Source organism: Lates calcarifer, linkage group LG1, assembly GCF_001640805.2.
Source record: "Lates calcarifer isolate ASB-BC8 linkage group LG1, TLL_Latcal_v3, whole genome shotgun sequence".
Lineage (NCBI taxonomy): Eukaryota > Metazoa > Chordata > Actinopteri > Centropomidae > Lates > Lates calcarifer.
Genome location: NC_066833.1, coordinates 20,300,460 through 20,312,786, shown reverse-complemented (window position 1 = coordinate 20,312,786; position 12,327 = coordinate 20,300,460). Strand labels below are relative to the sequence as shown.

Genomic DNA, 12,327 nt, shown 5'->3' with positions numbered 1-12,327 from the left:
TAAAGTCATTTATATTCCCTCTCAGTTAAAGCTACACTGTTGGCCTGCAGCATGGGGCCTTGTTGAGTTTAGGTGATGAGGAGTTTTTATCAGGAAACAGTTATACAAACATCAGTCTGACAGGTGTATCTAAACCTCCAGCCAATCCAGGACTTGTATACGGTAAACCCATGGAGTCCAGGCATTCTGGTATCTTAACAGGATCAGGAAACAGTCGCTCTGTCCGAGAGAGTGATCTGTTCTGATGCCTAAAAGCTGTTATGGCGGCAAAAGCTGCTCACACACAGATTTTAGATTTCACAGTCACTGTCTGCAACATTGCTGGCTGGATAAGTACTGTACTCTTTGATTACGTTCTGCTGTCAACGTGCTATCTAGACTCACTGAATACCAATTTTTCTCTACCCTTTACAATTACAGGAGCTTAGCGCCCATTAAGTGATGTATTCACACACTCACGCTGCATATGCAGCTACTGTAAAGCCTGCTGGGACTCACATGTTGCTGTGTGTGACTGTGACTCATTTTCCACTGGCCTTTGTGCATGGAGGTGAGGATTACCAACTCTAAGGTGATGACTGGCAGCTCTTTATCCTTCTATTTCAATTGCTAAGTGTTCCATATATAGATACATCCACTGCCACCACAAACAAACTCATTAATTAATGTGACTATTCAAATTCTAAAGTCCAATACAGATAATTTTTGAGAAATGAAATCTTTGACACATGAGCCTTGCAGATTCTCCATTGTTCCTCTACCAGGAAAAGTGACTTTTGCTGGATTTAAGAGATCATAGTTGAATGTGCATCTCCAATCTATTACTGGAGAGATATATCCAACAGCTTTGCTGAGTACATTACAAAATGATATTTTTAGACTCTGTGCATAACTTGATCTGGTTAGTCATCATCACCAGCTGGTTACATCCATTGAAAATGATGAACTGCCCAAAAAAGAAACAAACAAAAAAAAAAACAACCTGGAATGATTTTGACAAAACCTGACGGTCTTCATCAGTAGTGATTAATGAATGGAATAGAAATCGGTGGACTCCCTCTGTTGAGATCCTGATGCTCTGGAAATCCCCTAATACCTTGACTGATTATTAGTGTTGCTGTTTAGATGAGAGTGACTCAGTGTTGCTGCTAGCCATCTGTCAGTTCAAGTCATTTTCTAGGTTCATGAAGCACAGCCAGTTGTTTGCTGGCGTCTCCGTGCACTGAGGCTGTGAATCCTCCCACCTAAAGCCCTACAGCCCAGCTTACAAGCACTTCGTACAACGAATACCTCTGTATCCATGCTCAGTTGAAACTTTGCATTACAGACTGGGCTCTGCCAGTGATAAAAAAAAAAACAGACTCTAAACAATGTATACACCAAAGACTTTTATAGTACAGATACATACCAGCACTAATCTGTGCACTTCATTCATCTGGGTTCTTCGTGGCAGTGTACATGACACTGCTGCACAGACAAACGGAAATTTCTTAAATATGTGTAGTCTGATACCTCCAGCCCATGACAAGGGAGGTAATGTACTCAAAGAACCATACCAGTGTGTTTGCAAGTACAAACCTTGCATTTATGATATTTAAATAAAGGTCTGTATGAATATTTACATAGTTTTACAGAGTTTTATAGTGTGGTAATGCAGGTTAAGTCGATTTTAAAAATCTGACCTGTTAGCATCAATGCAGTATTTTGATGCAGATTTGCGGACTGTCATAGTCTACTCTATTACAAAGTTCCCGGATGGAACTTTTCAAACAATTTCAAAAGCCTGCTAATTAATTTAGAAAATGCAAACCAATGGTTGACTGGTTAACCTGTTCCTTTAACTTGTTTGTTAAAGGACCAAACACACCATGTACAGTATACTTTCAATCACATTCAATCATTCTGCAAAGCATGCTGCTGTGAAGTTTATCAGTGCTCTTGGAAGAAGTTATACTTGAACTGCTTCATGAGTATCAACACATGAAGTTTTGCGTGGTCATTTGGTCACGCAAAACAGCCTAATTAGCAACTGCACTTTAATGGTCTGCATCCCTGCTGGTGATTCAATCTGTTACCACTGCTCCTCTGTACTGATGCAGTGGGTTGGCATATGTTGTTTTTCTCTTGTCACGCTGAGGGACGGCGTGAAAATTATCAGGGGGGTCACCAATAACAGTGCAAACACTAGAAGTTTAAAACATCCCTGGTTCATTAAGTCAGTGGCTGAGGATTCATCTCTCCCCTTCATTTCCTATTATGTCTCCACTATTGTCATATATCAAAGGCGACTGAACTCACCATTGTGTTGTTGGATTTTTTTTTAGTTGTTGTTTCTCAACCATCTGAAGGTTTCATCCTGTGGATGACTGAATAACACTCTTCAGTCCGGCATGTTTATGTGCAGCACAGTAAGTACAGGGTGGAGGGGTGGATATGAGATACACAGGATAAGAGATGGCACATGTCAGGGGGATGAAGAGGGGGAAGGATAAATGCTTGATAAAGGTATTAAAGGTGGAAGCATTAGCTCCAGGTCAGGCCTTAGTAAACAATTTCCTCACTCTGCTGCTGACTGCATAAGTAATTAACACTATTTTCCTCGCAGCGTGTCAGGTGGCACGTGTCCATTTCACACATCCATGAAAGACCTCACACAGATCTGTCCAGAACCCTCGTAGGATGAACATAAATATGTAAATATACTGGCACAGTGCACAGTGTGAATATATTTTGTTGTCAAATGTTTGCATGTCCCTACCTGGAACTCCTGCTTAAAGCCAGATGTCTGGTTTATTAGGGATGAAAGGAAGGGCCTATCACAGATGTTGTGAAAAATACTCTGAGTAAACAAAATGCTGGATCTGATTTTACAGACACAACAGTATATATAATATACAGAATATACCCACTGACAACAGGGATTGATGTTGAAGTACTGGGAGGGATCTGGATTATGTTTCTCTCTCTCTCTGTCAGACGTTATAAATCTGTTTGTCTGCTTCTGTCTCTCAAATCCGGCAGCCAGAGACCCCAGAGACCCCTGCCTCGGTCAGGGGTGTGTCATAGACGATGCTGCTTCTATAAACACAAGAACACAGCAGCTAAGTGAACACACAAGAAGAAAACAGAGGTAAGAGACCACTGATTCAGACAGGTAAGTTTCACACAGTCACAGGACCAACATATTTAAAGATTTTGTTTGCTCTTTGACTTTTGCTGTGAATGAGAAGAATAAGAAAAGCTTATCATTTTCTCAGATTTCAGACGACTGTAAATTTATTACATTTATTTATTTATTTATTTAAATTACAGCAAACAGTGTCATTCATATTTTATATCCAGCTGAATGTGATGTGCATTTGCGGCACAGAGTAACAAACTGTGTCCTCTGTTTCCCTGTATGTAGCTTGTTGACCTCAGGGTTTAACCAGCTGTGTCTCTGGGCTCAAGACCACAGTGCAGTGACTGCCAACAAGACTAGTGAACTAAATTTGGTCCATCCTGATTCCATTCCAACTTTTACCGAACTTAAAATATCACAAATCATTTGGCAAGGACACTAAAAATAAACATAGCTTGTAGCTAAACAATGGGCAGCAGGCCAAATGTTTATGATAATCCAAATACTGGAAAAATGTTTTGACATGCTGACATGAAATCGCAGAAAAAACAGTACGGAAGATGTCTTAAACATAATTGAAGGAGCATGAAATGCAGCTACACTGCAATGGCACTCGTGTCACTGAAAATAGTTAATTAACATTTTCTCATCAACATCAATTAGTGCTCATGGAGAAATTATCCAAAGCCAGCCAATCGGTTCGACAGAACAATCCTTCAAACCAGAAGGAGGCGAATGATAAGATCCAGGATGGGAAACTAGAGTTGAAGCAGGAAACCCCAGACGAAGGTAAATTTGGATTAAGCAGTCACGTCATTTAAGGAGACTTTCAGATTTTTTCTCAAAGAACTTTTGCAGGGGAAGGTCTGCAGAACTGTAACCTTGCTATTCTTGCTCCACAGCGCTAACAGACCAAATAGTGATGGCCGGAGAGGCTTTGAACAGGAGAAACATCTGGGAGCCGAGTGTTTACTACGCACTGGGGAAGGAGTCTTTTTATTTTGCTGGTCATGACATCAGCATCCGCGAGTCTATAGATACCTTTGGTGCTCTGATCTGGCCTGGGGTACACTCTCTCATGATGGTGTATTACTGCACATTCGCTCACTCGGTTGTTCCTGATGTAATAATGAGAATTTGTCCTGCAGGCGGTAGCTTTGTGCCAGTTCTTGGAGAATAACCAGCAACAAATGAACCTGATGGACAAAGCAGTGCTGGAGATTGGAGCTGGGACTGGCTTACTCGCCATAGTGGCAAGTCTCCTCGGTAAGTCTGTGATAATGTACTGTATGGACATATTGCGGTAACCTTTGTTTGTGATGCAAGGGGAAAAGTCTTAGGGGGTTTATTTCATCTGGTGCATAAATATGCACCAAATATTTTCTAGATATCGGCTCTTCTTTTGTGCTAAAGTAACATTTCGGCCTGGTGGTGGGGGTCGAGGAAACACTGGGGGATCACAAAAAACACTGGGATTCATTGTCTGAGGACAGAGAACTGTCCACCCACACCACATTTCTTGCATTGCAAACAGGCCAGTAACTGTAAAGAAACTGTAAAGATATCTTGATGAACAAAGTGATCATTGGACTGATACTGCCATCCTCTGGCCCTGCTATTATGCATGCAGTGGGAACATATTTTAAGTGTCAACTTAAAACTAGCAATTCTCTAGAACAGTTTCCTCTGTTTTCCCTTCATCTGCCTGTCTCTGCTGATAGACAACTAAAGGAAATCCATGAATTTACATCCATTAATTCACAAGCACTTCACCATAAGCATTACTGACCTTCCAAACAGACCTAGACTTTAAGCACTGGCCTGAAAATCTTCTTTGTCTCTAAATATGCAGTTGGTCTTGCCAAGGGTGTCAAGGTCCAAGTGAGGTCATGCATTACTGGTAATATAATCAAAGTTTAACTGGTGGAAGGCTTATCATCAAATTCATAACGAGTCCACACATGTAGCTAACAAACCATTTAATAAACCACACTTATTATGTTGTCCTTTTTTTCTATGTCGTGTAATATTCAACATCTCTTGTACAAATCCCAAAAGCAGGCAGTATTTACAGCAGCGAGATGGTGTTGGTGGGATGGATTCAAATAAACTACAGTGCCCACTTTGAACAATCATAATGAAGGAGCATGTCACCCATTGCAAGTGTGGCTGACTGATGCTTTTTTTATTTTTTTTATTTCAGGAAAACAATGGGGCTCTATGACACACAGGAATAAGTTAGCCCACATCAGGATAAGACTAAACAGGAAATTTTATTTCAGGTTTTGGACTTTTCATGGGATTTGTTGAGAATAAAGATATGAAATATCACCAGACCTATACTTTAAATACAGCTACTATGTAGGCATGTAATGACCTCACATACTGCAGGAGTTCTAGTGTTAGCATGTTTTTCTGTACTCTTTTCCAGGGGCTTGGGTGACAGCTACTGACCTGCCAGACATCTTATCTAATCTGACCTTTAACCTCCTGCGAAACACCAAGGGCCGCTCCCGCTACACCCCTCAGGTTGCTGCCCTTGCCTGGGGTCAGGACCTTGAGCGAGACTTTCCCTACCCTGCCTACCACTACGACTACGTGCTCGCAGCTGATGTAGTCTATCACCACGACTGCCTCCAGGAGCTGCTGGAGACCATGCGTCACTTTTGCAGACCAGGAAGTCGAACAACGCTGCTGTGGGCCAACAAGATCCGGTTCCAGTCAGACCTGAGGTTCACAGAGTGCTTTAAGAGCAGTTTTAACACCACGCTCCTCACTGAGCTCCCACAGCAGGAGGTGAGGATATACAAAGCCACGGCGAAGGAGTGACAGAGGAGCTTCAGAAAGGGGACAAGTGAAATGTTTTGTGTTGAGTTTGAAGACATTTAACGTTCAAGAAAACAGGAAATTCCATTTCCTGTCATCTACAATGTTAAATCAATGTAGAGAAAAGTCTGGTTTTGATCTGTGTTTACATGACATTCCCGGACAGTACTAAAATTGTTGTCACGCAGAAAGCAGAAATGAAGTTCCTGACTCAGATTTCTATTTTAATAAGCTATTTTATTTGCCAGTACTTTTTCATACATTTATTTCTGACTTTATTCAACTTTTGTTTGACAATTTGTTTTTAAAAATAAATTGATTTACTGTAAACATTTCTCCTATGTTCAAATTTGTCTCATGATATCTAATCTACATAAACCTTTATCAAAGGTGCTCTGCCTTTGGCTATTAGTGCAAAGAGTCAATTATTAACCATGAAATAAACACTTAAGAAAATGTTTCCAAAAGCATGAAACTTTGCATTTCTGGTTCCTTAGCTTTTGGGAATTCATTTAATATAGCTGTATATAAGTAAAAACTAAGAAAATAAAAGCGCTTTTCATAAATAGTATACACTCTACAGGAACACATATGCAATAGAGGAAAATAAAGATCTGACATGTTCAACATGTGACTGTCACTTAGCACCAGAGGTACCACATAACTATGTCCCTGCTCAAAAATGTGATTTTTAAAAATGCATTTTAGATCTAAAAGCAGTATAATAATGTAACACATGCACACACAAAGAGAAGGTTAAGAGAGAGTGTGAGGAAGGGACAGTGGGGACCAGCGGGGATATAATGTCAAGAATTTTCACTGTTCAGCACTAAATCAATGGTTAAGTTCATTCCAGGTTGGAAATCCACCTCTGTTCTGTTCCTTCTGTTTCCTGTGCCCACCAGTAAAAGTTTAGTCTCAAGCTGTTTGTAATTCTGCGATCAGAAAGTTCAGTTCTTATGTCTGTCCTGAGTATTTGAGTTCGTACACTGTGTAACTTGATGTGTTTTCAAGGTGTTTCAATGACTCTACGATATACAGCAGGTCGATGACTTGGCTGGCTGCTCTAGAATGGACTCCCTGCGGAGGTCGTTCGGGATGGTGCCGTCAGGACCCCAAACATTGAGTTCTCCGTAAATACCCATATCAATCATCTCCTCTTGCCAAGGGATGGGGATGTTGCCAGAGGAAAACTCATCAAAAAAGGTTTTATCGGGCTCCTCCAAGGTCACCCCCTTCACAGAGGAGAACGCTCCAACGTCATCCAGACTTTTAGCATACACCCTTTTTGGGTCAGGGACAAAAGGAGGAGGTAGAATACCTGAAGAGGTAAGATGTGGAAATTTAAAATAACACCAAACTGTTGAAGGAAGGGGAGGCTAAAGAAATGTGAAATGGGTTATTTATTTTGAACTAGGCGCAAGATATATTTTTACATTCCAGAAGTTATACACTACCTTGAACAAGATAAGAAGGTAAAAGGTATAGATGATACCTGCATTCAGTTTCCTCCAGTTGATGTCATGAAAGAATGGATGTGCTCTGATCTCATCACAGCTGTTATCCTTGAAACCCATCCTTTTATCAACCTCTCTGGCCAACAGCCCTTCACAGAGCGACTTTGCATGCTCACTGAAAATGTCTGGATATTCCACCACCCGCGTCAGCATGCGCTCTTTCATCTCCTCGCGGTCAACCTAAAGAGGAGATAAGTGACTTCTCGTTTATTTCACACAGTTAGCCATCTTTGTGCACATGTTAAATAAATCTAATGGTTCAACAGAAGGCAACGAACTTTCTCCCCCCTGTTTCTGAATGGGTTCTTAGCAGCCATGAACTCATACAGCGTCACACCCAGAGTGAAGTAGTCGACACAGAAGTCATATTTTTCTCCTTTCAGCATCTCCGGGGGCATGTACCCTGCAAGAACCAAAGTGAAAGATTGGTAAAAAAAAGAAAAAAAAAGTTCCAATCAAATGGTCAACAGTGAGATTACACCTTTAAAATAATAGGGAATACAGATAAGTCCCACCTGGTGTCCCAGCATAGCCTTTGGTCTGTGTTTTGCCTTCTTTTAGCTCCACAGCAAGACCCAGGTCAGAGATACGCACGTTTCCTATTGAACAACATAAAAGAAATCTTCATCAGCCATTAATTACACATGAATGGTGGCAAATTTACTTGTGTTGACTAGAGTACATTACCGTCATTATCTAGCAGCACATTTTCTGGTTTGAGATCTCTGTAGATGATTCTTTTCTGATGGAGGTGCTCCAAGCCCTGGATGATCTGAGCAGTGTAAAAACAGGCTCTGGACTCGCTGAAGCCCGGGTTGTTCTCATCCACCAGGTAGATGTGGTACCTTCAAAGAAGACAGAACAGGTAAGCTTTGGCTTTGTCATACACACACTTGCCAACATGATGTTGCATGGGCTTCGTTCATTTTACACTCTAGAATCCTGCTGCTAGCTGTCATCGTGCTCTTGTTGTTTTGTTGATTCTGGAGAAATTAAGGGATTTTTTTTTTTTTTTTTTAATCAATCAACAAATCACACTTTAAAGAGTGGAGTATTTTTGATAGTGTGTCTAAAAAGGATTGGTGCTTTATAAGGAATCACTCAGGGTTATTCTTTTCATCAAAATGAATTTCTAGACCCATGTCCGCTGAGAATAAATGTTTGCATAACAGAGTATCTTCAACAACTGACCCGCCCATGAATGTCACAGATACCGTAACTAATCCAACTGCTGTCTCCACCACACATGTAACTGCACCCATGTGCCAGTGTATAGACATAAAACAGTTCAGTGGTTTAAAACAACCAAATATGCATTACATGTAATCCATTCCACTGTGATGACACTGTAATTTGGAACAACCACTCAGAGATGAATTGTGGCAAATTTGCCAAATTGTTAAATAAATTTCCAGCTGGTATCACAGCCGACTTTGGGGGGAAATTACAACATTAATACTCTAATATGAGGCAATGGGTTGACTTCTGCTGGCAATGGGAAGTTATTGCACAAAAAGAGATTCTGTCTACCAAAATCATGAAGATGTGCTATCACTGTTCCATCAACAAGCTTATGTGAGAGTTTTTCAGAATGTGAAGTTACTTGAGGTCTCCTCCATTCATGATGGTCATGACCAGACAAAGTTCTTCCTTTGTCTGGAAGGCGTATGCCAATGACACAATGAAGCGACTGTGAACCTTCTCCAGAATCCTCTTCTCCACCATCGCACCCTACAGGAGAAAGGTGGGAAAGACAGTTTTGAAAAATAATGCACGGGGGATCCTTTTAAAAGAAAAAAAAAACTGCAGGCACTGTTCTTCCAGAAAAATGTGCAGTATGTTTTCATGTCCTGCCAACTAGAAAGGTATATTTCAAAGAATGACCTCAGACAAGTCAAGGGCAAGATACAATAGTGCCAAGGAGTTCCATTCAAAGAGCTTTTCACTAAAGCTCCCAGTAATCACTCTATCCCTGTCTCAGTGTTTAATACTGCAGGCTAAAGCCAAAAGAGACAGAGGCAGGGACAAAGATGATTAGCACCATTGCAGCCTGCTCAGTGCAGGGCACTTTCTCTGGAACATAGAGACAGTAAAACACCTGTATTAATCAAATCAGTGCATGCTAAAAGATCGGTTAAAAGAGCTTTGTGTTTCCCATAAGTCTAATACAAGGAAAAAAAAACAATACCGCTGTCATACTGTGGAATATTATGTAAATTGAAACTAAATTTCATATTCCATGCATCTAATTGGTTTTAGATAGATACCTACTTTCAAATTTATTACTATTTGACTAATGTTGAGATGACAAAACCCATAGTATGCATTTCATTGTCCTTAACATTCATGTCAGACGTTTGGTCACAGCTGATATAAACAGGATTAGTGTAAATGCAGTCCCCCCCTAAGATATTTCTATTAACTATTCTATTATTCTATTATTTCTAATTAATGGCTGATGGGTATAAATCTATGCTGGCCTGAGGCAAAAGACCAACATTATGGTAAATGAAAGAGCATCAAGAGTGACATTCGTACTCTCACCTCATATCCTTTCCTCTTCTTCAGCCTCTTCTTGTTCAGTTTCTTACAGGCATAAAGTTTCCCTGTGGCTTTCATCTGACAGGCTGACACCTCCCCAAACCCACCTTTCCCCAGCACACGGAAGTCTAAGAACCAGTCTGCATCCATGGGCTGCATCTCAAGCCACTTCCACTGCAGGAACCTCTTCAGGTACATGCTCTCCATGAAGAAAGTGTAGGGGGCCTCCCGCAGGTAGTCCAATGTTGTGGCCAACGCTGCAGCAAACAAATCATCCTCTGCAGCCTCCAGGCCTTCCTTCACCTTAGCTATGAGGTCCTCAGACAGGAACGGGCAGTAGTGTTTGGCAGAGGGGTCCATGTAACGCTGGACGACCTTTGAGGCCTTCTTTGCCCTGTCTGAATCCTTCTGCCAGGTCATAGCCCTCGATGTCTTTCCACAAACGGCAAGGCCCGTGATACTCTTGATTTGCATCCAAGAATTCCCTAAAGAGCCGTTTGCCAATAGGCTGTTCCACGCAGACTGTGTCAAAGGACAAATCCAGGGTGTCCCTCAAGCCCTCGCACACAGTGATGTGGGGCAGTTTGAGGCGAGAGTGGTACTTCTTATCCCGAGCTGCAGCAGCATTAGAGCCGTCGATGCTTCCTCGGGCATTGATGTAAGCAGAATTTGCTACCACTGTGGTCAGTCCTCCAATATCCATGTTGAGCCTCGGTGACTGTTAGGCGACGCAAAGAGGAGACATTGCAAGAAAAAACTGAGGCAGACGATAAATGCTGCTAACTGATGTGCAGGGGTGGGGCAGTAAAAAAAACAAAAACAAAAAAAACAAAAGCAAGGGTGAGAAAACACAAAACAAATCACCGAAGAGTGGCAGAGGGCGCATGAGAGAGAAAGGGGGACTCGAGACTGGTGTCTAAACTAGATCCCAGCACGCTTTGAGCACTGTACCACCCTCATTCACACATACACACCTGAGTCAACACCTTTCGGTAATCCATTAACACCCTAATGCCCCAGACAAAGTGTGCGAGCACATGCTGGAACAGAACAACACAGGCAATGTACAGTATGGAGCTGGAGTGTCACCAGTCAACCAACTGGCAAATCACAATTACTGCAGCAGTGGGACATTCACGTAGACTAATCATGCATATTAAAAGCTAAGATTAGAAAAGCAGTCATGTTTGTGACTAACTGGAAGGCCTAGCAGAAAATCACAATGCAGTGGAATGATGTTATTTTCCTATATACCAGATGGTGGTTTTATATTCCTAAAATAAATTATATAAAATCCCGATTGAAACAAGATACTCTGCAAAAATGGAAATATTTAAGGACAGGTTCAATTTCTCAAATCTGCATGTCCATTAAAAGGATTACTTGTCACCACAAAGAAATCTCTTCAATAAACAAATCAATGCAAGAATATATGAGGCCTCATCAGCCTGAAGTTGACAAATCAAGTGGGTGTCTCCCAGTTAGCCCCTTCAGTACCAAGTTACTGCCTTAAAGAGACTTATTTTAGAGGATACCCACTTGATTTGACTAACTTAGACTGCTAAAGCCTCGCACCAACTTCTGCTAAACTTTGCAGCCTGTATGGACAGAAAGATGGTTACACTGAGCAATAGCACTTTAAATGCACATATCAACAGTTTCAAAAAAGTACCCAACAGATTTATTATTATATTCCTATAACTACTGTCAGACTCAGGACAGATTGTTTAAGAAATAATCAAAATAGATACAGCAGAACCAGATATACTGCCCTTTTTATTCCACGCATTCTTCTTCCATTTGTGAAAACCTGGTGCCCACATTACCCACAATACAACTTGAGTGCTGATAGTAGATCAAAGATTCAGGTGTTATTCTAGTGGCAGCTAACCTTGAGCTGCTAACCACAATTTATTAACTTTTGTGAAGCTCTCTCTGGAGTCACAACGTGATAAAACTTTTTTAAATATACAAAAGTACTCCCTCAAGAAATGTCAGCAGACTTTGATGCATAAACTCAACTGAGTTCCCCTTTAAAATGAATTATATGATAAAAATTGGATCCTTTAAAATGTTGAAGAGATGTTAAGATGAAAAAAGGAGGTTGAATGTACCAACACGTTCTGCTGCTTAATGATCAGACTTAATAAAAAGGACCAGAACATTAGACACCTGAAAAACCTCCACATTATCCAGTGCCTGCTGCATATGCTGCATTTTGGCCCTTACCAGTTCTCCATGTCAAAAACATTTGTGCACACCTCATTAAAAATAGGCCCCAGCGTCAATGTCAGTGGTGTAAATGCATGTCTATATTAAAAT

At 41.0% G+C, this 12,327-nt stretch overlaps 2 protein-coding genes across 3 annotated transcripts; one reads left to right on the top strand and one right to left on the bottom strand.

Moving 5' to 3' along the window:
* Positions 1–2,975: 2,975 nt before the first annotated feature.
* mettl21cb (methyltransferase 21C, AARS1 lysine b) lies at positions 2,976–6,281 on the top strand. 2 transcript variants are annotated; one of them, XM_018702416.2, is made up of 5 exons: positions 2,976–3,130; positions 3,785–3,910; positions 4,024–4,187; positions 4,270–4,387; positions 5,553–6,281. In XM_018702416.2, exons 2-5 carry the CDS (start codon positions 3,790–3,792, stop codon positions 5,948–5,950), a joined length of 801 nt encoding a protein of 266 aa, XP_018557932.1. In that variant the 5' UTR covers positions 2,976–3,130; positions 3,785–3,789; the 3' UTR covers positions 5,951–6,281. The 2 variants fall into 2 exon arrangements, with proteins under 2 accessions (XP_018557932.1, XP_018557929.1); XM_018702413.2 differs by having other exon boundaries at positions 2,999–3,154.
* A 127-nt stretch (positions 6,282–6,408) lies between these two features.
* On the bottom strand, positions 6,409–11,675 carry LOC108901057 (rhodopsin kinase GRK1-like). The gene is given in 8 exon segments (XM_018702402.2): positions 6,409–7,268; positions 7,443–7,644; positions 7,743–7,867; positions 7,980–8,063; positions 8,152–8,309; positions 9,068–9,195; positions 10,009–10,410; positions 10,412–11,675. Coding segments are annotated over 8 exon segments (1,689 nt in total). The 5' UTR covers positions 10,709–11,675; the 3' UTR covers positions 6,409–6,975.
* Positions 11,676–12,327: the final 652 nt, after the last annotated feature.

Coding starts and splice junctions, on each gene's coding strand:
- mettl21cb (XM_018702416.2), top strand. CDS start 3,790: ATGGAGAAATTATCCAAAGCCAGCCAATCGGTTCGACAGAACAATCCT. Junction 4,188..4,269: donor GTGCTCTGATCTGGCCTGGG/GTACACTCTCTC, acceptor TTTGTCCTGCAG/GCGGTAGCTTTGTGCCAGTT. Junction 4,388..5,552: donor CATAGTGGCAAGTCTCCTCG/GTAAGTCTGTGA, acceptor ACTCTTTTCCAG/GGGCTTGGGTGACAGCTACT.